Here is a 25808-nt window from a genome sequence, read left to right as displayed (position 1 = left end):
TTCCGTGTTTTGCTGCTGTAAGGAAAGAGGAAAGCATCCCCTTTCTCGGCCCTCCTCCCACCTCCAGGCTAATTTGCAGCATTTCTACATCTCAGAGTCCACCCTTAAGATCCTTGCCACCCATTATTTTGTTTCAGAACGCTTAATCCATCAAGGAAGGTTAAATTGGATTATCCCAGTAGGGAAGGGATGGGGGCTTTGAGCATCAGGGATTATCCCTGTAATGGGCTACTGGTGTGTGTGTGTGTGTGTGTGTGTGTGTGTCCTGCTAGTGTTGAATGATGGAGACCTGAGTCTGGATTCTACGCTCCGGCGTAGAATGGGTTAAAGATGCCCCCAGCCAGGTAGAGCCAGACTGGGAGTTGCGCAAGGTCTCAACCCCTTAAAAGCCGCCCCTCAAATTGAAGATGAGTAAATCATAGTTCGTAAATCAGAAAGATTATCCAGTAGTACGTTACTCTGTTTATTTCCGTTTCGTCATCCCTGAGTCTTGGGTCAAGTCCATCCCAGCTCTGTCCTCCAGGAATCAAGGGAAATACGCAAACCCGCGGTGGGTTCGCAGCCGTAGGAAGGACAAACCATGCCCCCGCGGCGGCGGCCGCCCAGCGTTAGCTGCCTGAGAGAATCTCAGTGGCCGGCCAGTTCTCGCCTTGGTGAGGATTCTCCCTCCCGCGAGAACTTCTGGAATGCCGCCGGGCCAGATTTTGCAGCTGAGGCCTCCGACGCCACTAATATTGGACCAAGGAGGGAGTGCTGCTCTTCCTTATAGGGTTTTAGCGAAAGTTAAGTAAGCCAATTAATGTGCAAAACACACAGTCTTGAACAATACAGAGCTCTATAAATGGTCTCCATTATTATCATTATCCGTTAGTTATAACTGGGGATGAAAGAAAAAAACCGACAAAAACCTGGAGAACCGGAAAGGTCTGCGAAAGGGGCGGAACGCGGGAACTTAGATTTGGGGAAGGGGTAGCGGGGGAGATCCCACACAAGCAGCCAATCCAGCTGTCCCGGGGAGGAAGAGGAGGAGTCAAGGCCCGCCCCGGGTCTCCGCACTGCTTACTCCCGCGCAGTGAGGTTGGCACAGCTGCCGCTCTGTGGCTCGCTTGGTTACCTTAGTCCCGAGCGCTCGCCCACTGCAGCTTCCTTTCCCGTGCAGACATGGCCTCTGGCACCACCACCACCGCCGTGAAGGTGAGATGAGCCCTCCCAGCCGCAGCGGTTCGCCCTGCCGGATGCCTTCTCGCCTCCGCCCCCGGGGACCGCGCCTTCGGGGGCCATGCGCCCGGCCCGTGCGCCCCTGCCGCCGCGGGGAGGGACTGGGGCGCGGCACTCGGGACTCACTTGCCGCGCGAGGAGAGGGTACGCTTGCAAATGATCCCCCTGCCGCCCGCCAACACACACACACATAAACACACACCACCTTTTGGCTTATCTGCACCCGCACCCCGTAGGGCGTAGGCACCCCTTTAGAGAGAGGGGTCGTGGATGGGAGAGGCTGCGCCCATGCCTCCACCACTCCTGAGAACCACTCTTCTCCTAAGAAAGACACCTGGCTGGAGTCAGCAGGTGTCCGGGCGCCTGCAGCTTCTGTGACCGTCTCCTGGTGCCTTGCGGGACTCCAGCTTCCGCTCTCTGACTCTGCTTGCTGCCTGTGGCCCACGTGGGAGAACTGCTTAGTTGCTCTTTTGTATGCTTCCGGCTTCTTTTTCCTCCAAACGTAGGCCTTCTCCGTGCTGAAGTTTTCCCCAGCAGCATAATACTGTAGGGATTCTGAGACTTTCTTCGAAAAGGAGTACAGGCGTCCGTTTTTAGGGCTGCACGGTTTGGAGGCCTCTGGCTTGAAACTGCTTTGTTTTGCAGCCTTGCAAGTTAGAGTTCAATTTCCTTGTGCCCTAGGCCCTGAGAGGCCTTGATACAAGGGATCATCGTGCGGTGGGAAGCTTTGTGCTGAGGAGGGCACTAGTTCTGAGAGTAGCAGCTGGCTTCCCTGGGGTTTTAAACAGTTCTCTCCTGGTTAGTATTCCGAGAGAGAATTACAGCACATAAAGAAAAATCGATGATAAAACTTAACACCTCTTCTAGGCAGTTTATTACTGGCTAAGAACGCAGTTAACTTGTTTGATTTTTAGAAATTTTTGGCCTATGGGATAGGAAGGTCTGCGGTCTTCTCTAAAGCATCTCGATTCCCTACACTCGACTGCAGTTTTCCCGGGAAAAGGCGAATCTCTGCGGTCAGTGTGTAATCAGCCAGATTAGTTTATTAAGCCCTTGCGGGTGAGCCACTTAGAATGAGAGGAATGGTGAAGGATGTTGCATCCAGACTTACATATGAAACTTATTTTGTCGTTTTGAAAAGAATCTTGCATCCAGCAAATATTTATAGAAGGCCTCTCCCCTGCCTTCATGGTTTGACGGAAACAAGGCAGAAATGGTTTTCATGAAACTCGTGTGAAGTATGTGACTTCTCTTAGGTGCTCATCTATAAACTGAGAATTTTACTGCAGAATTTGCTAGGAGGGCTAGAATTGTATTGTCTATGTTGCACATGGTAGAAGCTTATTCAGTGGTAATGCTTATAAGTGGGGAAACTGAGATTAATTTTGAATGATCTTTTCCCCAACAATTATTAAGTTATTGTGTTAGGTATCATTAGGCCACAACTTTTCACCTTACCCTTGCAGGAATACACTTCAAGTGCCATTAAAAACAGAGAAATGGTGTTTAAAACAGTCTTACTTTAATCTGGTTAGCATTCTCCCTGCCACACGGTTTCCCTTCAAATTAATGCAGTGCATTTAAGTGCAGAATGGGCAATGTGATTCCCAGAGACCTGATGTAAATATTGAATAATGTGTATTTTTGGTCTTGGCAAGCTTCTGGATATAAAATTAAGAGGTACATATGGTGCTAGGACTGCCTGCTGATTTCTCTTTTAGTTTAGAACAGATGACAGCTTTGCTGTAGAGATTCCATGATGCCAGCACCGTATTCCCCAGACTTCTAAGGCAACATTCTGTATAGAAAATGTGAGGTGCCAGTGTCCAGAGCAAAAAAGGTTAATAAAAACCATGTCCTATTCCCAAATTATAGAATAATGGGGCTGGAGTGTTCCTTCAAGACCATCTGTATAGCCACACAAACCCCTTTTGCGGGTGTAAAGTTGAGGCCCAGAAAGGTCAGCTAAGGTGTCCAGAATTACACAGCTGGACCTAGATAACGACAGAGTTGGGCCTAGAGCCCGGCATTCCACCAACTGGATGTGAGGCATTTCTGAAATCTGAAGGGTGGTCTCTCTGCCCTGTTTTCTTGTGACTTAATGCACAATTAAAATGAGCCCTTGATAGAATGTCCATCTTGAAGAGGGAGGCACAGTGCATGCAGAAAGCAGGCTGCCTCCAGTGCCCGCTGGACACCACCCAGATATAGGTATAGGAGGCACATGTGTGTCTGAACCCCATTGGTGTCACGGGCAGGTCCTTTGAGAGGTTGCTAGATTTAAATACAGTAACATGTAACACACTCAGCCCAGTTCTAGGTACTCCTTTAATGTCATCCCAAGTACCTCTCTTCTTAAAATAGAGATTTGAACAGGGGGTGGATCTTAAATTCATTCTCAATTTGAGAGGTGCAGTTAACTCATGCAAGTGAAAGATTCCACTGAGTTTTGGATTGGCAGTATAATATTTGGCATATCTTTCTAATCTAGCCATCTACTGGTGGAATCCTATTCAAAAATACTTATTGAATACCTGCTAGGCACGGGGGATGCAGCTTTGAGTAAGCGAGGCCTTTATTTTCTTCAAGTTTATATTCTAGTCAGGGTGGGAAACCAACTGACATGAAAGTGAAACAGCAATAAGATTCCATTGGGTGAGGGGTGTCAGAAAAGACTCCTAGGGAGGTGGATTTTAAGCTGTGCAATAGTCTGCCTCCAGAATCTGTATGTTGAAACCTAATCGCCAATGTGATGGTATTAGAAGATGGGGCCTTTGGGCGTGATTGAGTCATAAAGGTGGAGCCCTCATGAATGGAATCAGTGCCCTTACTAAAGAGGCCCCAGAGAGCTGCCTTATTCCCTCTACTAAGTGAGAGGACACCATCTATGAGCCAAAACGTGGGCCTTCCTCAGACACTGAATCTGCTGTGACCTTGAACTTGCTAAGCCTCCAGACTATGAGAAATTTCTGCTGTTTATAAGCCACCCGGCCCTAAGATATTTTGTTATAGCAGCCTGAATGGACTTAAGCTGATAGTGAAAATAAGGATAAAGATCCAAGTGAAGACCTGAGGAGAGAGATGGGGGTAGGAGAGCGAAAACCAAGATGTCACAGAAGTGAGCTCAGTGTAGTAGGAATGGAAATCATGGATGCCCAGTGAGAACTGGGTGGACGCAGCTCATAAGGCCATCCTCGTAGACCGCGATGAAGAATTTTGATTTTAAATGTTTTGGAAACTGTTGAAGGGTTAAGAGTGGGAGGTAGCATTTGATTTACATTTTAAAATGATTACCCTGGCTGTTGTGTCAGAATAGCCTGTGGGCAGGGGAAGAGCTAAGAGATCAGGCCAGAAGTGCTGGGGCTGAAGTCTAGGGTGGGAGCCATGGAGGTGTGAGGAATAATCAGATTGGGGATAGAATTTGCAGGTAGAACAGAGAGATGGGTAAGATGTGGGGAGTGCAGGAAGAAGAACAGGATGATTTCTGCTTTTGACCTGGAAAACCAAAAAGATGATGATACTGGTGGATCATTTCAAAGTGGGCGATAAGGGGCCACGAGTGACTCCTTGGAGCCAAGGAGGGTGAGTATAGGATTCCTTCCTCCCAGATGCTGCTGGTTAGGGGGCCAGAGGCTGGGATGCTGAGGGGCCTCTTTGCTGTAGGAGCAGGGTGGGTGGCAGGTTGAGGGAGGGAGGAAGCCACCTGGAGTGAGAGTAATTCAAACAGTCTTTTTTGTGGTTCACTGCCGTGAGAGGTGGTCCAGGCAGGGAGTGAGGATATTACTGGGGGGGGGGGGGCGGTTAGCCATGGAGAGAGGCAGCAGGAGCCAGAGGCTATGGGATTAACACTGCCATTGTCTGAGAGGACCTCAGGGAGACATTGTCCTCCAGCATCAGCCAAGGGCAGGTGGTATTCCTGACAGAGGGCCAAACCAGTCTTTGGCACCCAGATAGAGGGCATTCTGGAGGGCTCCTGCAGAGTACCATGGCTCCCCTGGGCAGCCCCCCAGCTTTCATTCTGGGAGATTAAAAATAAGACTTGGCCAGGCGCAGTGGCTCATGCTTGTAATCCCAACACTTTGGGAGGCCCAGCTGGGCAGATTACCTGAGCTCAGAAGTTCAAGACCAGCCTGGGCAACATGGTGAAACCCCATCTCTACAAAAAATACAAAAATTAGCCAGGCACAGTGCTGCACACATGTAATCCCAGGTACTCAGGAGGCCAAGGTGGGCGAATCCCTTGAGCCTAGGAGGTAGAGTTTGCAGTGAGCAGAGACTGCGCCATTGCACTCCAGCCTGGGCGACAGAGTAAGATCCTGTCTCAAAATAATAATAATAACAACAACTTGTTAATCATGGTTGCTGTGACAAGGAGGGGATATGGTCCCATTGTAGGTTGGTAGTGAGCTATAAACATAATGATATTAAGGGAGATGGACAAGTCATGGTTTGTAGACTGTGGAATATGGGCCTTTACACTCTGCTTTGCTGTCTCGAGTGTGGCCTGCAAGGGCCTTCAGCCTGAAAGTCCTTGTGTGGCTATCTGAAACTGAGGACAACCCGCAGGCCCCAGTTGAAAATCAAATGACCAACAAGCCTTCATTTTTTTTGCCTAGGGACACAAGGGCATTTTGGGCAGGACAATTATTTCATTTGTAGGACTGTCCCAGGCATTGCAGGACATGGAGTACAACCCTTAACCCCCTCCGCGGAAATGCCAGTAGCACTCCCCCTAGTCATGACAGCCAGAAATAGCTCTGTTTCCAGACACCCCCCAGGAGAGCTGTTTGACATTTAGTTGAGGACCCCAAGGCTAAATCCCAAAAAAGACTACCTGCTGAAGAGAGGTGGGAGCAGCCAGGTTTTGTACTGCTCAGCAGAGTAAAAGGAGGAAATAAGGGCTTTTTTTGTTGCTTTGAGGAAGTTTATTTTGATTTTTTATTTTTGCCAGGAGTGGTAGGGTATACAGAAACAGTGACTGATAGTAATACATTATTTCACTTTATTCTCTTGATAATTGTATGGATTAGTAAAAATCTTACCCCTATAGGTACAGTTGAGGAAGCAGTTAAGGAAAATGTTTGTATGCAGTGGATTCTGGATCCTTATCTGTGGTTGCAGTCATGGCATTCCAGCCCGTGCCTCAAAAGCATCTAAAGCAGTGGTTCTCAAAGCGTGTCATGCATTCATATCACCTGGTCATTTGCTAGAAATGCAAGTTCATAGGCCCCACCCCAGTCCCAGTGAATCAGAAACTCTGGGGCTGGGGCCCAGCAATCTAGGTTTTGACAAGCCTTAGAATATTCAGATATCCACTGAAGTTTGACAGCCACTAACCTAGAGAGCTTTGGAAAGGGTGGCCATCTACATTTTTAACAAGTTCTTCCCTTAGTGTAATAGTTTCCTGTTTGCTGCTCTAACAATTTTCACAAATGGAGTGGCTTAAGACAACACACATGAGGCCGGGCATGGTGGCCACTTTGGGAGGCTGAGGTGGGTAGACTGCTTGAGCTCAGGCGTTCAAGACCATCCTGGGCAAGCATGGTCAAACCCCATCGCTGCAAAAAATACAAAAAACTTAGCCAGGCGTGGTGGTGCACGCTTGTAGTTCAGCTCCTTGGGGGCTGAGGCAGGAGGATCACTTGAACCCAGGAGGCTGAGGCTGCAGTGAGCTGAGATTTCACCACTGCACTCCAGCAGCCTGGGTGACAAAGTGAGACTGTTTCCAAAACACACACACACACACACACACACACACACACACACACACACACACAACACACACACACACACACACACACACACACACACACACACACACACAAACACACACACACACAAACGTATTCTCTTACAGTTCTGGAGTCCACAAATCCAAAATGAGTCTTACAGGGCTAAAATTAACATGTGTATCAGGATGATTCCTCTTAGAAAAACCATTTCCTTGCCGTTTTCAGTCTTCTGAACCTGTAGAACCATGAGCTAAATAAGCCTCTTTTCTTTATAAATTACCCTGTCTCAGGTATTCTGTTATAGCAGCAGAAAACAGACTAAGAAAACTGTTGTGCTTGTAAGAGATTGGGACACAGACACATACAGAGAGAAGACCATGTGAAGACACATGGAAAACGCTGCCATCTACAAGCCAAGGAGACTGACCTTAGAAGAAATCAATCCCAATCTCACCTTAATGTTGGACTTCTAGCCTCCAGAACTGTGAGGAGATAAGTTTCTGTTGCTTATGGGGAAAACCCGTTTCCTTGCCTTTTTCAGCTTCTGGAGGCACCAGCACTTCTTGGCCCATGGCCCCACATCATGTCCCATTTTCTCTCCCTTTGCTTCTATCATTATATCACTTTCTTCCTCATTTGACCTTCTTGCCTCCTTGTGATTTCATTTAGGTCCCACCCAGATAATCTAGGATAATCTCCCCATCTCAAGATCCTGGATTTAATCATATTTGAGGTAACATTCCCAGGTTCTGGGAATTAGGATGTAGCTAGGATCTCTTTGGGACAGGGGCATTGTTCAGCTTGCCACACTCAGCCCACGTTTTAAAAATTTATGGTCTAGGGGCCGGGCGCGGTGGCTCATGCCTGTAATCCCAGCACTTTTGGGAGGCTGAGGCGGGCGGATCACGAGGTCAGAAGATCTAGACCATCCTGGCTAACACGGTGAAACCCCGTCTCTACTAAAAATACAAAAAATTAGCCGGCCATGGTGGCGGGCGCCTGTAGTCCCAGCTACTTGGGAGACTGAGGCAGGAGAATGGTGTGAACCCAGGAGGCGGAGCTTGCAGTGAGCCAAGATCGCACCACTGCACTCCAGCCTGGGCGACAGGGTGAGACTCCGTCTCAAAAAAAAAAAAAGAAAGAAATTTATGGTCTAGGTCCTAGAGCAGGTTGCTCAGTTCTGAGGGCACTTTAGAACCACCTGCAGAGCTTTAAACACAAACTTCGCCTTGCCCAACTAATCAATCCCTGGGGCCTGGGCTTTGGTATTGAAAGCTGGAGAGAGGGAATGTCCTGATATCCAGCACCTGGCTCAGGAGGGTGGGTGGGTCCCACTGTTGCTCCACAAGCATAGGAGAGCTCTAACAAAGTATGCATTAGAGAAAATCCTCCTCTAAAAATATCTGGCCATTTCAGCAGGTGAAGTGTCTGTTTAAGAGGGTGTCTGCCCTTTAGACTGGTATCTGTACTTTGCAAGGGGCGTTTGGTCAAATAAAAACCATGGATGTTTTGAGCACTTGCATCATCCAAGCTTCTCTGACTAAAATATAGAGTCACTGTATTAGTTCGCTAGGACTGCTATAACAAAGCACTACAGACTGGGTAGCTTATGCAACAGAAGCATTATCTCCTCACAGCACTGGAGGTTAGAAGTCCAAGATCAAGGTGAGATCAAGGTGGATTTCTTGTAAGGTCAGTCTGCTTGGCTTGTAGATGGCAATGTTCTCCATTTGTCTTCACAGGGTCTTCCTTCTCTGTGTGGTTATATCCCAGTCTTATAAGGACAACAGTTTTCTTAGTCTGTTTTCTGTTGCAGTAACGGAATACCTGAGACAGGGTAATTTATAAAGAGAAGAGGTTTATTTAAAAGAAATGAAAGAGAAACCAGGGAGATAGGAAAAGGAAACAAAAAAGAGAGAGACAAACTTTGCTTCATAACAACCCACTCTCACTGGAACTAATCTAACCCAATGAGAGCAAGAACACCCTCCCCTGGGACTGCATTAATCCCTTAATGGGGGCGGATTATTACCATGGCTCATGACTCAAACTCCCCTTAAAGGTACTACCACCCAGCATCACTATATTTGGGGACCAAGCCTTAACATGAGTTTTGAAGATGACCACATTCAAACCATAACATGAGCTATACTGCATTAGGGCCCATCCCAGTGACCTCATTTGATCTGAATTACCTCTTTAAAAACTGCAAATACAGTCACATTCTGAGGTACTGAGAGTTGGAACTTCAACATATGAACTTAGGGGAGACACAGTTCCATCCATAACCATTACCTACAAGGGTGGCCTACAGAGGGGGTGTCTTGTCAGAGATGGAGCCCCCAGCTATCCCTGTGGACCCTATTGCAGGTTTTTAACAGTCCTCACAGCCTGAGACAGTTGGTTGCTCCCTCCCATACAGCTAGGCTTCCAGGATTTTGCAAGGCCTTGACAGGCCTCAAAGCCATGTCAGCCTAATAATGAGTGCTTCTGTCTGCTGTGCTTGCCAAAATTGTTATGGCAACCAGAGTGAAAGGACTGCAATGCCCAGATCGGGCTGTGCCAGCTCCAGCTCTGGCTCGCTTACCTTATCATGAGATTGAGGCACTCAGAGGCAGCCCATCTCCCTGACATGAGCTAGTCTCAACCGCTTGGGGTCATGGTATTTGGAGAATGCCATTATAGAGTGCTGGGTTCCTTACATCAGTGCGCCCAGGCCTCAAAGTGATGGTGAATGGTTTCTAGGACAAAGAAGCGTCGGTAAAATCTCTTGTAGCCAGGTACTAGCGGAAATAGAGTAGGGGCTAGCATGCACCCTTTCCACATTGCTAGAAGTAACTGTTCTGACCAGGTGAGCTGGTATTTGGATAAATGCTTTCACAGTCTCAGAGAAGTCAGACCCTTGGATTGATTTGCTCTTGAACAAAAAAAATTTTTTTTCCACTATGAAAATGCTTTCTTTGGGGTGTCTTTAGAACATGTGATGTCAAGACACAACAGCAAGTGCACATACAGTAAGACATAGCTGTCATAGAACAGACTGTGCCTGAATAAAGGGTTCACACCACTTCCACCCTTTACACAGTAACAGAAGGCTCTAGGCCACCTACCTCCTCCTTGGCTCACTCAAACTCTTCTTCCTCCTCAGCCGTGGCCTCCTGCTACTGCTGGTACTCAGACACCAGGCCATTCATGTTGCTCTCAGCCTCAGTGAATTCCATCTCGTCCGTGCCCTCGCCCATGTACCAGTACAGGAAAGCTTTGTACCGAAATACACCTGTGAACTGCCCTGAGATGCACTTGATCAGATCCTAGATAGCAGTGTTGTTACCAGTGAAGGTGGCCGGACATCTTTAGCCCCCAGGGTGGGAAGTCACACACAGCTGTTTTTATATCTTGGGGGATCCAACCAACAAAGTAGCTGCTGTTCATGTTTTGGGCATTAAGCATTTGCCTGTCCACCTCCTTCATGGACATGTGGCCCCTGAACATGGCAGCTACCATTAGGTAGCAGCCATGGCAGAGGTTGCAGGCAGCCATCATATTCTTGGCATCAAACAACTGCCAAGTGGGCTCACGCACCATGAGGGCCCAGTACTGCTGGTTGTCCCGGCTGGTCAGCAGGGGGAAGCCATACATGAAGGGCAGGTGGGGGAATAGGACCATGTTCACGGCCAGCTTCTGCAACTCAGCATTGAGTTGACCAGGGAAGTGCAGACAGATGGTGACCCCACGCATGGTTGCAGACACCAGGTGGTTCAAGTCACCATAGGTAGGTGTGGGCAGCTTTAGGGTTCTGAAGCAGATGTCATAGAGAGCTTTATTTATAATCAATGCAGAAGGTCTAGTTTTGAGAAGTTTGGTTTGATGGTCAGTCAGTGGAAAAGTGTGGTATGAGCCACTAGCTTTTAAAATCTGTCAAGGACCTTGATTGACTCCCTATTTCAGAACTCTGTCTTGTGTAATAAAGAAGTCCTGGCTGGGCAGAAATTCCATCTCAGGTCTTGAACACATTTCCTACACAGTGTAGAATTAACTGGACTGAGGACTGACGCTTCCTGCCCAGGAGGCCTGGAAAGGTCTTGTCATTGTTTCCTGAGGGTGGATGAGGTCATTGAGAAAGAGTTTTCCTCCCCTCTGAGGTGATTCACTCAGATACCTGGAGTCACTGTTTCTGTGCTTGTTCTGTGACCTTCGTCATGAACTTGACCTCTCTGAGCAGGTTGCCTCATAACATGGAGACAAAAAAACTTTTCTAATAAGGAGTAATGTTATGAAGGACTCCAGGGGATATTGGGAGAGGGCACATCATAGTGGTTAAGCCTGAAAGACCTAGATTTCTATCCCAGCTTTGCTCCTTATGATTTGCTCTTGGACGAGGTTTTTAATTTTTGTGCTTCTCTTTCTTCGTTTGTAAAACGGGTAACATTCTATAGGGCCCATCTTATGGTCCTGATGATGAAATAAGGTAAGGCCACTGAAGCACTTAGCACAGTGCCTTTAACATGTAAGTCCACGGACACAGTTACTTTATTACTAAGGCAGTACTGAGTTGACACAAACTTAGAGACTCAAAGGAATGTGGATAGAATTGTGCCATCAGTGCTTGGGTACTTCATCCCGGTTGTACTTTGCTGTGGAGCCAGCAGGTGGCGACATTGGCCACATCTTAGCCCTGCTGGCCTCCATCTTAGAGGTCCAGTTTCCTGGGATGGCGGGACTCGGTTGCTACGCTTGTTCCTGTATCCCTCGCACAATGTGGGTTTCCGTAAACAACTGGACCTAGTTAAGTGACTGGATGGGCTTGCCTGCAGATCATTCCAGAGCAGTAGCCACTCTTGCTTTCATGTCCAGGGCTGCTACATGTTCCTTGCTGAGGGCTGAGTTGCCAGCTACCTAGTGCAGTCATTATGCAGCCAGGTGGTGCAGACTGAAGCTTGGGGCTGCTGAGAGTGAGCTCAGGGGCTCTGAATTTCAGCGGGACACCTGGTTAGCATTTCTCAACAACTGCTACAATGCTGGGCAAGTTCACCTAAACTCAGAGGGTGGCTCCAAACAAAGCCCAACTCGATTTATGTATTTGATCGCGAGCATCCACTGTTGAATCCAGAATCTGAGATGCCGTGGCTCAGGGAACACCCAGAAACAGCCAGGTCAAAGTGGTGATAAGTTAAAAAGCTAGTAGCTGAATCCCCAGGGAGTTGGCTGAGAGTAATTTCAGAGTCAGCAGTTCATATCTGTGTCCCATGTGAGGACGTGGGCTGGATGATTTCTTAGCCTCCTTATGACCTGTGGTGCTTCAGAGGTTCATGGAATGAAGGATAAGATGGAGAAGCCAGGCTAAGGAAGGATTGGGATTTCCTAGAACAGTATGAATTATTGTTATTTTCTATTGAAGTACCGTTATTTAAATGTATTGACTTAAGTGAACACTTCTGTTGATTTGAAAGCTATAATACTGGTTACCCTTTAACAATAATGTTAAGTTCGTTGACATGAAGTATGTTAACCTGCTGTGGTTTTAATAATATACCTCCACAAGATGGCGCCAACATCAAAGCCTGGCTTTGCCACTTAAGGAAATTGTGGTGGACAGTCACAAATTATGTAACCATGTCATGGGAAATAGGCAGAGTTCTTCAGTAAAAACCTCACTAAATTGTCCTTATTTTCTTGTTAATTGTCCTTATTTTCTTGTTTGTTTTTTGTGGTTGCTTTTTTGTGTGTGTGTTTTGTTTTTTTCAGGAAACTTGAGCCAGAAAGGTAACCATTTTTTTATGTGTTGATAGGACTCAACTTGTGTAACCTGACCTGAAAATTATTTAATTCAGATGTTCACTGAATTCTTAACTCTGGAATTTTTTTCTTGAGGCCTACTTTATTTTATTTAGTTACCCATGTGACAATAGATTTAAAGCTTTTCATTGAAAAACAACAATGCTCAGGTCACTTCGCATTGATTAGGTTTCTAATACAGTTAGCCTGGCACTGTTTACTCTCTCCTTTAGGAAGTATTAGCCCAAGGAAATTTCCCTAATGATTTGTTATTTATTTTTAGTTTTAACAGTTTAGTTAATATTTATTTATTTTTGTAATTGTTCTTGTTTGTCTTTCTTAATCATCAAATTAGATAAACTCTCAGAGGGTAGTGCTAGGTTTCTTTAACTCAGACAAGGACTTTCAAGATAATCTCTGAAAAATGCAATACAATGCATGAACTTAAAAAAAACTTATAACTACCTTTTGAATTGCTTATTTATATTTACATAAATGTATTTACTGAGTAATATACATGAGTATGCTATATGTATATTTACAATATATAAATATGAATTTGCATACATATATGAATGATTGTTTTCATAAATGTATATGCGGGTAACTTTTCATACTATTTCAGTCTCCTCTGTCTGCATTCTCTTCTAGCTCTGTGATTCTAATGGTGTGGGAAAGATAATCTCTCATTTCTTTATCAAATAGAACAGTGAGGAGAAGTCAATACCAAATGGAATACCTAATATTTTATATCCCAGCAGTCTTCTGAACATTCTTTATAGTCCATTTGACAGAGAAACAAAATTGATCAGAAGGTACTTTCCACTACCATATTTGCCTACTTTTAGGTTTGATTTTCTAACTTGAGTTGGTTAAAGTACCTCTCTATGCTGACTTGTAATTCAGACAGTCAGAAGTAAATGTGATGTAGTCCAAAAAGGTACCCTACATTTTGGTTATTTATAGAATATAGAAGGCCTTCAAATATTTGTTGATTTTTATGGAAGGCTTTGAAATATTTGTTGATTGATGTTCAGTAATTTTCAGATTTCAAAAAAATAACTAGGGCTTGGCAGGAATGGAGAAGAGCATATGAATAAATGAATTTGCTTAGAATTTTATTTCTAATAAAAATTACCAAATACAATAATCTTCTCTGTCTTTTTCTCTCTTAGATTGGAATAATTGGTGGAACAGGCCTGGATGATCCAGAAATTTTAGAAGGAAGAACTGAAAAATATGTGGATACTCCATTTGGCAAGGTTAATATCCAGCTTGTGGAGACATGTTGGTTTTTTCATTTCACCTTGCTGGCCTGATTTTTGAATTAAAAAAAAAAAAAAAGAATGGCTTTTGTTTTGGCAGCCCAGGGCTGTCTGCTCCCAGCAGAGAGGGCCAGAAGTTCTACTGTTGGGTTCCATCAGCTGAGAAGGTATCTGATGGGTACCTCAGACTTTGATGTTTTGAGAAAATGGCTGAGTATGTAAATCACTTCTCATTCTGTTGCTGGAAATCAAATACTCATTTCAGACCTTAGACTCATTTCAGACTGTACTTTTCAAATCTACATTCAAATCTAATTTGGGGCCAAGAGGTCACACCACACTAATTAGGGGACAGGCTGATGACTAATAGGATGAATTTTGTTACGAAGTGGCATTTGAATGGAAAGAATTGTTTTGGGGAATGAGAACCTACCTGATATTAGTTGAATGTGTAACTGAGCTAGAAATAAAACGCTCCTCCTTTTATAGGAGAGGTTGCTTGTTCTCCAAGCCCATGTCACTCAGCCTAGGCCAGGGTGAGGGTATCTGCATTCTCCTAATTCCATATGGCTACGTCCTCTGGTCCTTCTGTAAGATCTCTCTCTCTGGCTGTCCCAACCAAACCCTCCTTTGCAGCTAAATTCTTAGGTTGACCTTGTGTGCTCCCAGTCCTGCAGTCATCCTGGTTCATTTTCTTAAACCCCTCGGTTCTAAGGGTCTTTCCAGCCTTTGTTACCTCAAGTCATTTCCATGATCATCTTAGACCTGGTTAACACAAGCAGACATTTCCAGTGCTGAATTCTTAGTGTCATGACAGTGGCTTCTTATCCTTTCTGCCTTTCACCTTCACACCTGTTCTCGAACCTGCCCAATAACCTTGACACATCTAAATTTGACCAGTCTACCATCAGAGTTCCCTGGGGTATTCGTTACAAATAGATCTGACTAAATGGTACCTACACAGGTGCCCATGGTAACCTTGAGTCCTGTGAATCTATGCCTGCAGAGGGATCAATAAGTAATTGATTAAATGATTATATTAATAATCAGATCTTGCCTCTTCTCTAAGTTGTATCCTCAGACTCTTCAGATTCCATGAGTCCTGTTGTGGTTGAACAATTTTAATTTACATACCTGTTTTTAAATCACTGAGTTAAATATCATTTTGTCATTGCATGCAGCCATCTGATGCCTTAATTTTGGGGAAGATAAAAAATGTTGATTGCGTCCTCCTTGCAAGGTATGGTATTTTAAGCTTTTTGGATGTTACTACTAAAGGATAATTTAAATTTAACTTAAATTCTGGAAAGAGTAAAGATACAGGTATGAGCTTTTGTATGTTGGCAGAATTAGAACATCTTAGTAACCTTTATTTACAATGTTTCATTTTTGGTTAAGTTATATTGACTTAGGAGATAAAAGGTCTCATGCTCTTGCCCCTTAGATTGGGAAAGTAGATCAGATGACTAAAATCAAAGCTCTGGTTTTAGTCCTAACTGCAAGAAGAAATGTTTTGTTCATTTTTTTCCCCCTTCTTATAAAGATAAACAGTGCATCATTAATGACCTCTTGCTAGTAGTAGTTATATGTCTGTGGGAAGTGGGCTTAGGGCTTCTGAAGTGGGCTACTTGTGTCTGTGCTGTTGTTTCCTTAAGGAGGCTAGTGCTGCTCCATATTACAGAGAAGGCCAAGTCATTTTTATCCTATTGTTAGAAGTTAGTCAAGATATATGTATGAGTTCTCTACTGTTGTGTAACAAATTACCACAAATTTAGCAGCTTAAAAGAGCACACATCATCTCCCCGTTCCTGTTGGTCAGAAGTCTGGCACAGCTTAGCCAGTCCTCTGCTTGGGGTTGCACAAGGCCCCACAAGGCATATTCAAGGACTGAGTCCCCATCTGGAGCTTGAGGTCCTTGTTCAAGCTCATGTGGTTGCAGGAGAATTCACTCCCTAGAAGTTACAGGGCGGAGGCCTTTGGCTCCTAGAAGTGGTTCACTGCCGTGTAGCCTGCTCCACAGGCCGTTCACTTGACTGCAGCTTGAATAGCAAGAATGCTATTAGGATATGGCAAAGGTGCTAGAAGTCACCTCTGTGGTTAGGCTGTACCTTGCAAGCATGCAGGAGGCCGGCAGGAGAATCTCTCGTGCATGCTTGCAAGGTAGAGCCTAGTCATGGGAGTGACTTATAGCACATTTACTATTTTTCTATTGGCTGGATGCAAGTCCCAGGTTCACTGACACTTTATACAGAGCATGACAGTGGGGACCGCACTAGGGTCTGTCTGCCACTCTACATTTTTGAAACAGAAGTGGCTTCTCAGAATCCAGTGAACCTAAATTTTAGTTTTAGTTGGTCACTGGAGTGGGTTCTAGGAAGACCGCCTGTGTTAGTCTGTGGTCATTGCTAGAGAATCACTTTAATTTTTTCTAGACTCTAGGAGAAAACAGTGGTGTACTCATCACGGGTTAACAATTTCTTCTCTCCTTCCTTAGGCATGGAAGGCAGCACACCATCATGCCTTCAAAGGTCAACTACCAGGCGAACATCTGGGCTTTGAAGGAAGAGGGCTGTACACATGTCATAGTGACCACAGCTTGTGGCTCCTTGAGGGAGGAGATTCAGCCCGGCGATATTGTCATCATTGATCAGTTCATTGACAGGTAAGCAGTCATACAAAGTGCTTTAGGCTATTGTAGCTGGTCATTTTCAGCTCAAATGGACGATGTGTGGGAACCGGCAGGGAAACTGGGAGGGCAGGGCCACAGACTTGCTTGCTTTTTTTTTTTTTTTTTGAGACGGAGCCTCACTCTGTCGCCCAGGCTAGAGTGCAGTGGCATGAACTCAGCTCACTGAAACCTCCGCCTCCCAGGTTCAAGCAATTCTTCTGTCTTAGCCTCCCGAGTAGCCGAGACTACAGGCACATGCCACAATGCCTAGCTAATTTTTGTATTTTTAGTAGAGATGGAGTTTCACCATATTGATCAGGCTAGTCTTGAATCAGGAGATCACCCGCCTCAGGCTCCCAAAGTGCAAAGTGCTGGGATTACAGGTGTGAGCCACTGCACCCAGCCTGCGTTAAGCTTTTCATTGTGAGTTTTTGTTTTTTAATTTTAATTGACGAATGATAAATGTATATATGAGGTATAACATTATATTTTGATATATGTATGCATTGTACAATCATTAGCAAAGCTAATTAACATATTACCCCACATATCATCTTTGGTGGTGAGAACATTTTATTTTTACTTTAACAATTTTGAAATACATAATACGTTGTCATTAGCTATAATCACGATGCAGTATAATCTCAAAAACTTATTCCTCCTGTCTAACTGAAATTTTGTGCTTTGATCAACATTTCCCCAAACCCCAGCCCCTGGTAACCTTTCTACTCTTTACTTCTATGAGTTTGACTTAGTTAGATTCCACATATAGGTGAGATCATGCAGTATTTGTCTTTCTGTGGCTGGTTTATTTCACTTAACATAACATCCTCCAGGTTCACCCATGTTGTGGCAATTGACAGACTTGCATTCTCTTTTAAGGCGAAATAGTATTCCGTTGTGTATATATACCACATTTTCTTTTTTTTTTTTTAATTATTATAATTTTAAGTTCTAGGGTACATGTGCACCATGTGCAGGTTTATTACTTATGTGTACATGTGCCATGTTGGTGTGCTGCACCTGTTACCTCGTCATTTACATTGGGTATATCTCCTGATGCTTTCCCTCCCCACTCCCCCCACCCCACAAGAGGCCCTGGTGTGTGATGTTCCCCTTCCTGTGTCCTAGTGTTCTCTTTGTTCAATTCCCACCTATGAGTGAGAACATGCGGTGTTTGGTTTTTTGTTCTTGGGATAGTTTGCTGAGAATGATGGTTTCCAGCTTCATCCATGTCCCTACAAAGGACATTAACTCATCATATTTTATGGCTGCATAGTATTCCATGGTGTATATGTGCCACATTTTCTTAATCCACTCTATCATTGATGGACATTTGAGTTGGTTCCAAGTCTTTGCTATTGTGAATAGTGCCGCAATAAACATACGTGTGCATGTGTCTTTATAGCAGCATGATTTATAATCCTTTGGGTATATACCCAGTAATGGGATGGCTGGGTCAAATGGGATTTCTAGTTCTAGAACCTTGAGAAATGGCCACACTGTCTTCCACAATAGTTGAACTAGTTCACAGTCCCACCAACAGTGTAAAAGTGTTCCTATTTCTCCACATCCCCTCCAGCACCTGTTGTTTCCTGACTTTTTAATGATCACCATTCTGACTGTTGTGAGATGGTATCTCATTGTGATTTTGATTTGCATTTCTCTGACGGCCAGTGATGATGAGCATTTTTTCATGTGTCTGTTGGCTGCATAAATGTCTTCTTTTGAGAAGTGTCTGTTCATATCCTTCACCCACTTGCTGATGGGGTTGTTTTTTTCTTGTAAATTTGTTTAAGTTCTTTGTAGATTCTGGATATTAGCCCTTTGCCAGATGAGTAGATTGCAAAAATTTTCTCCCATTCTGTAGGTTGCCTGTTCACTCTGATGGTAGTTTCTTTTGCTGTGCAGAAGCTCTTTAGTTTAATTAGATCCCATTTGTCAATTTTGGCTTTTGTTGCCATTGCTTTTGCTGTTTTAGACATGAAGTCTTTGCCCATGCCTATGTCCTGAATGGTATTGCCTAGGTTTTCTTCTAGGGTTTTTATGGTTTCAGGTCTACCATTTAAGTCTTTAATCCATCTTGAATTAATTTTTGTATAAGGTGTAAGGAAGGGATCCAGTTTCAGCTTTTTACACATGGCTAGCCAGTTTTCCCAGCACCATTTATTAAATAGGGAATCCTTTCCACGTTGCTTGTTTTTGTCAGGTTTGTCAAAGATCAGATGCTTGTAGATGTGTGGTATTATTTCTGAGGGCTCTGTTCTGTTCCATTGGTCTATATCTGTTTTGGTACCAGTACCATGCTGTTTTGGTTACTGTAGCCTTGTAGTATAGTTTAAAGTCAGGTAGCGTGATGCCTCCAGCTTTGTTCTTTTGGCTTAGGATTGTCTTGGCAATGTGGGCTCTTTTTTGGTTCCATATGAACTTTAAAGTAGTTTTTTCCAATTCTGTGAAGAAAGTCATTGGTAGCTTGATGGGGATGGCATTGAATCTATAAATTACCTTGGGCAGTATGGCCATTTTCATGATATTGATTCTTCCTATCCATGAGCATGGAATGTTCTTCCATTTGTTTGTATCCTCTTTTACTTCGTTGAGCAGTAGTTTGTAGTTCTCCTTGAAGAGGTCCTTCACATCCCTTGTAAGTTGGATTCCTAGGTATTTTCTTCTCTTTGAAGCATTCGTGAATGGGAGTTCACTCATGATTTGGCTCTCTGTTTGTCTGTTATTGGTGTATAAGAATCCTGGTGATTTTTGCACATTGATTTTATATCCTGAGACTTTGCTGAAGTTGCTTTTCATCTTAAGGAGATTTTGGGCTGAGACGATGGGGTTTTCTAAATATACAATCATGTCATCTGCAAACAGGGACAATTTGACTTCCTCTTTTCCTAATTGAATACCCTTTATTTCCTTCTCCTGCCTGATTGCCCTGGCCAGAACTTCCAGCACTATGTTGAATAGGAGTGGTGAGAGAGGGCATCCCTGTCTTGTGCCAGTTTTCAAAGGGAATGCTTCCAGTTTTTGCCCATTCAGTATGATATTGGCTGTGGGTTTGTCATAGATAGCTCTTACTATCTTGAGATACGTCCCATCAATACCTAATTTATTGAGAGTTTTTAGCATGAAGCGTTATTTAATTTTGTCAAAGGCCTTTTCTGCATCTATTGAGATAATCATGTGGTTTTTGTCTTTGGTTCTGTTTATATGCTAGATTACGTTTATTGATTTGTGTATGTTGAACCAGCCTTGCATCCCAGGGATGAAGCCCACTTGATCATGGTGGATAAGCTTTTTGATGTGCTGCTGGATTCAGTTTGCCAGTATTTTATTGAGGATTTTTGCATCGATGTTCATCAGGGATATTGGTCTAAAATTCTCTTTTTTTGTTGTGTCTCTGCCAGGCTTTGGTATCAGGATGATGTTGGTCTCATAAAATGAGTTAGGGAGGATTCCCTCTTTTTTTATTGATTGGAATAGTTTCAGAAGGAATGGTACCAGCTCCTCCTTGTACCTCTGGTAGAATTCGGCTGTGAATCCGTCTGGTCCTGGACATTTTTTGGTTGGTAGGCTATTAATTATTGCCTCAACTTCAGAGACTGTTATTGGTCTATTCAGGGATTCAAGTTCTTCCTGGTTTAGTCTTCGGAGGGTGTATGTGTCCAGGAATTTATCCATTTCTTCTAGATTTTCTAGTTTATTTGCATAGAAGTGTTTATAGTATTCTCTGATGGTAGTTTGTATTTCTGTGGGATCGATGGTGATATCCCCTTTATCATTTTTTATTGCATCTATTGGATTCTTCTCTCTTTTCTTCTTTATTAGTCTTGCTAGTGGTCTATCAATTTTGTTGATCCTTTCAAAAAACCAACTCCTGGATTCATTGATTTTTTTGAAGGATTTTTTGTGTCTCCATCTCCTTCAGTTCTTCTCTGATCTTAGTTATTTTTTGCCTTCTGCTAGCTTTTGAATGTGTTTGCTCTTGCTTCTCTAGTTCTTTTAATTGTGACATTAGGGTGTCAATTTTAGATCTTTCATGCTTTCTCATGTGGGCATTTAGTGCTATAAATTTCCCTCTACACACTGCTTTAAATGTGTCCCAGAGATTCTGGTATGTTGTGTCTTTGTTCGTGTTGGTTTCAAGGAACATCTTTATTTCTGCCTTCATTTCGTTATGTACCCAGTAGTCATTCAGGAGCAGGGTGTTCAGTTTCCATGTAGTTGAGCGGTTTTGAGTGAGTTTCTTAATCCTGAGTTCTAGTTTGATTGCACTGTGGTCTGAGAGACAGTTTGTTATAATTTCTGTTCTTTTACATTTGCTGAGGAGTGCTTTAGTTCCAACTATGTGGTCAGTTTTGGAATAAGTGTGATGTGGTGCTGAGAAGAAAGTATATTCTGTTGATTTGGGGTGGAGAGTTCTGTAGATGTCTATTAGGTCCACTTGGTGCAGAGCTGAGTTCAATTCCTGGATATCCTTGTTAACTTTCTGTTTCGTTGATCTGTCTATTGTTGACAGTGGGGTGTTAAAGTCTCCCATTATTATTGTGTGGGACTGTAAGTCTCCCATTATTATTGTGTGGGAATGTAAGTCTCTTTGTAGATCTCTAAGGACTTGCTTTATGAATCTGGGCTCCTTGGGTGCATATATATTTAAGATAGTTAGCTCTTTTTAATTTAATTTTATTTTTTTTTTTGAGACGGAGTCTTGCTCTGTCGCCCAGGCTGGAGTGCAGTGGCGCGATCTTGGCTCACTGCAAGCTCCACCTCCCGGGTTCACGCCATTCTCCTGCCTCAGCCTCCTGAGTAGCTGTGATTACAGGTGCCCACCACCATGCCCGGCTAATTTTTTGTATTTTTAGTAAAGATGGGGTTTCACCATGTTAGCCAAGATGGTCTCGATCTGCTGACCTTGTGATCCACCCGCCTCGGCCTCCCAAAGTGCTGGGATTACAGGAGTGAGCCATCGCGCCCAGCCTAAGATAGTTAGCTCTTCTTGTTGAATTGATCCCTTTACCATTATGTTATGGCCTTCTTTATCTCTTTTGATCTTTGTTGGTTTAAAGTCTGTTTTATCAGTGACTAGGATTGCAACCCCTGCCTTTTTTTTGTTTTCCATTTGCTTGGAAGATCTTCCTCCATCCCTTTATTTTGAGTCTGTGTGTCTCTGCACATGAGTTGGGTCTCCTGAATACAGCACACTGATGGGTCTTGACTCTTTATCCAATTTGCCAGTCTGTGTCTTTTAATTGGAGCATTTAGCCCATTTACATTTAAGGTTAATATTGTTATGCGTGAATTTGATCCTGTCACTATGATGTTAGCTGGTTATTTTGCTCGTTAGTTGATGCAGTTTCTTCCTAGCATCGATGGTCTTTACATTTTCATGTTTTTGCAGTGGCTGGTACCAGTTGTTCCTTTCCATGTTTAGTGCTTCCTTCAGGAGCTCTTTTAGGGCAGGCCTGGTGGTGACAAAATCTCTCAGCATTTGCTTGTCTGTAAAATATTTTATTTCTCCTTCACTTATGAAGCTTAGTTTGGCTGGATAGGAAATTCTGGGTTGAAAATTCTTTTCTTTAAGAATGTTCAATATTGGCCCCCACTCTCTTCTGGCTTGTAGAGTTTCTGCCGAGACATCCGCTGTTAGTCTGATGGGCTTCCCTTTGTGGGTAACCCGACCTTTCTCTCTGGGTGTCCGTAACATTTTTTCCTTCATTTCAACTTTGGTGAATCTGACAATTATGTGTCTTAGAGTTGCTCTTCTCGAGGAGTATCTTTGTGGCGTTCTCTGTATTTCCTGAAATTGAATGTTGGCCTACCTTGCTAGATTGGGGAAGTTCTCCTGGATAATATCCTGCAGAGTGTTTTCCAACTTGGTTCCATTCTCCCTGTCACTTTCTGGTACACCAATCAGATGTAGATTTGGTCTTTTCACATAGTCACATATTTCTTGGAGGCTTTGTTCATTTCTTTTCACTCTTTTTTCTCTAAACTTCTCCCTTCATTTCATTCATTTGATCTTCAATCACTGATACCCTTTCTTACAGTTGATGGAATTGGCTACTGAGGCTTGTGCATTCGTCATGTAGTTCTCATGCCATGGTTTTCAGCTCCATCAGGTCATTTAAGGACTTCTCTACACTGGTTATTCTAGTTAGCCATTTGTCTAATCTTTTTTCAAGGTTTTTAGCTTCTTTGCATTGGGTTCAAACTTCCTACTTTAGCTCAGAGAAGTTTGATCATCTGAAGCCTTCTTCTCTTGACTCGTCAAAGTCATTCTCCATCCAGCTGTGTTCCATTGCTGGCAAGGAGCTGTGTTCCTTTGGAGGGGGAGAGGTGCTCTGATTTTTAGAATTTTCAGCTTTTCTGCTCTATTTTTTCCCCATCTTTGTGGTTTTATCTACCTTTGGTCTTTGATGATGGTGACGTAGAGATGGGGTTTTGGTGTGGATGTCCTTTCTGTTTGTTAGTTTTCCTTCTAACAGTCAGGACCCTTAGCTGCAGGTCTGTTGGAGTTTGCTGGAGGTCCACTCCAGACCCTGTTTGCCTGGGTATCAGCAGCGGAGGCTGCAGAACGGTGAATGATGCTGAACAGCAAATGTTGCTGCCTGATCGTTCCTCTGGAAGCTTCGTCTCAGAGGGGTACCCGGCTGTGTGAGGTGTCAGTCTGCCCCTACTGGGGGATGCCTCACAGTTAGGCTACTTGGGGGTCAGGGACCCACCTGAGGAGGCAGTCTGTCCGTTCTTAGATCTCTAAACTGTGCTGGGAGAACCACTACTCTCTTCAAAGCTGTCAGACGGGGACATTTAAGTCTGCAGAGGGTTCTGCTGCCTTTTGTTCTGCTGTGCCCTGCCCCCAGAGGTGGAGTCTACAGAGGCAGGCAGGCCTCCTTGAGCTGTGGTGGGCTCCACCCAGTTCGAGCTTCCCGGCTGCTTTGTTTACCTGCTCAAGCCTCAGCAATGGCGGGTGCCCATCCCCCAACCTCACTGCCACCTTGCAGTTCGATCTCAGACTGCTGTGCTAGCAATAAGCGAGGCTCTGTGGGCTTGGGACCCTCTGAGCCAGGCACGGGATATAATCTCCTGGTGTGCCATTTGCTAAGACCATTGGAAAAGCTCAGTATTAGGGTGGGAGTGACCCGATTTTCCAGGTGCTGTCTGTCACCCCTTCCGTTTGCTAGGAAAGGGAATTCCCTGACCCCTTACGCTTCCCAGGTGAGGCAATGCCTCGCCCTGCTTTGGCTCACACTCGATGGGCTGCACCCACTTTCTGACAAGCCCCAGTGAGATGAACCAGGTACCACAGTTGGAAATGCAGAAATCACCTGTCTTCTGCGTTGCTCATGCTGAGAGCTGTAGACTGGAGCTGTTCCTTTTAGGCCACCTTGGAACCACCTCTCCCACATTTTCTTTATCTGTTCGTCTGTTGATGGACGTTTATGTTGCTTCCATATCTTGGCTATTGTGAATAATGTTGCAAGGACCATGGAAGTGCTGATGTTTTTCTTGACATAAAATTTCATTTCCTTATACATTCTGAGATGGGATTGTTGTATCATGTGGTAGTTGATATTTTCAGTTTTTTGGGGAATTTTAGTAATGGCTGTATTAATTTATATTCCTATCAGCAGTATACAAGGGTTCTGTTTTTGTCACATCCTCATCAACACTTACTTTGTTTTGTCATTTTGATAATGGCCATTGTGGCCTGGTGCAGTGGTTCACGCCTGTAATCCTAGCACTTCGAGAGGTTGAAGCAAGAGGATTGCTTGAGCCCAGAAGTTTGAGACCAGCTTGGGCAACATAGTAGAACCTTGTCTCTATAAAAAATAAAACAAAAATTAGCCAGGTGTGTTGGTATACACCCGTTGTCCCAGACACTTAGGAGACTGAGGTGGGAGAATTGCTTGAGCCTGGGGGGTCAAGGCTAGAATGATTCATGAATGCACCACTGCACTCCAGCCTGGGTGACAGCAAAAAAGCCATTCAGGTGTGAGGTGATATCTTACTGTGGTTTTTATTTGCATTTTCCTGATGATTAGTGATGTTGAGCATTTTTCATACAGCTGTTGTCCATTTATGTGTCTTCTTTTGAGGAATGTCTATTCAAGTCCTTTGCCTATTTTTTTAATCAGGTTGTGTTTTTGGAACTTTCTTTCACTTAGTTTCCTTACGTATTTTGGGTATTAACCCCTTATCGGAGGTATGGTTTGTAAACATTTTTTTTCCTATCTATAGGCTGTCTCTTTACATTATGGGAATTTTTAAACATATACGCAAAAGAATAATAATCAGAGACTCTTTAAGTTCCTAATTCCTAGCTTCAAGAGAACATTTTCTTTTTTTTTTAAAGCATAAATTAATATTTCCTTAGTATTAGATATCTAGGAAGTTCTCTCTATTGTCTCATGAACTTTTTTTTTAATAGTTGATTTATTCAAATAAGGGTCCACTCATTACACACATAAGCTTTTCTAGTCTGGAAGATTCCACCTTCTTTTTGCGTTTCCTTTTACTGCCCATCCACATTCTGGATGTTACTAATTGTATCAAGTGTCATTTAGTGTCTTCTCCTGGCCCCTGTGTTTGCTATAAACTGGATTTAGTTCTGGTGGCCTGATCGAACCAGGTTTGAATTCTTGGCAAGGATCCTTCCTTCTGCATCCTGTCAGGAGGCATGTGATGTCCAGTTGTCTCTTCATAATGCGATCGATCAGGTGCCAGAGGTGCTAGGGTTTTGTTTATTATTATTATTATTATTATTTAACTGCACAAGTAATATATATTGTTCCTTTACCCCCCCAAAAAACAACAATAATAGACTGCCAAGTTTTGGGACCTTTTCTGCATTTAGAAGTAGTTGAAATCACAAGGGAAAGTGGTGGTCTCTAGGTCAGGTATCCCCCACCCCCCCTGTGGCTTGTTAGGAACCAGGGTGCACAGAAGAAGGTGAGCCGTGGGGCGAGAGCGAGCATTACCGCCTGAGTTCCCCATCCTGTCAGATCAGCAGCAGCATTAGAGTCTCGTAGGAGCAGGAACACCATTGTGAACTGCACATGCAAGGGATCTAGGTTGTGCACTCCTTATGAAAATCTAACTAATGCCTGATGATCTGAGATGGAAGAGTTTCATCCTGAAACCATCCCCCAC

General features: G+C 44.0%; 1 protein-coding gene across 2 annotated transcripts in view; it reads left to right on the top strand.

Annotated features, from left to right (window-relative positions):
- Positions 1-983: 983 nt before the first annotated feature.
- MTAP (methylthioadenosine phosphorylase) overlaps positions 984-25808 on the top strand; it is a 151461-nt gene continuing 126636 nt past the window's right edge. Inside the window, exons 1-4 of one of the 2 annotated variants that reach the window (XM_058431603.1) lie at positions 984-1194; positions 13901-13987; positions 15172-15230; positions 16485-16652. In XM_058431603.1, coding sequence (XP_058287586.1) covers positions 1162-1194; positions 13901-13987; positions 15172-15230; positions 16485-16652 — 347 coding nt within the window. In that variant the 5' untranslated portion in view covers positions 984-1161. The remainder of the gene's footprint in view (positions 1195-13900; positions 13988-15171; positions 15231-16484; positions 16653-25808) is intronic. The other variant, XM_032138032.2, reaches the window with a different exon arrangement.

Source organism: Hylobates moloch, unplaced genomic scaffold (genome assembly GCF_009828535.3).
Source record: "Hylobates moloch isolate HMO894 unplaced genomic scaffold, HMol_V3 SCAFFOLD_19, whole genome shotgun sequence".
Classification (NCBI taxonomy): Eukaryota; Metazoa; Chordata; class Mammalia; order Primates; family Hylobatidae; genus Hylobates; species Hylobates moloch.
Note: the sequence above shows the minus strand (reverse complement) of the source record. Positions and strands in the feature narration are given on the sequence as shown.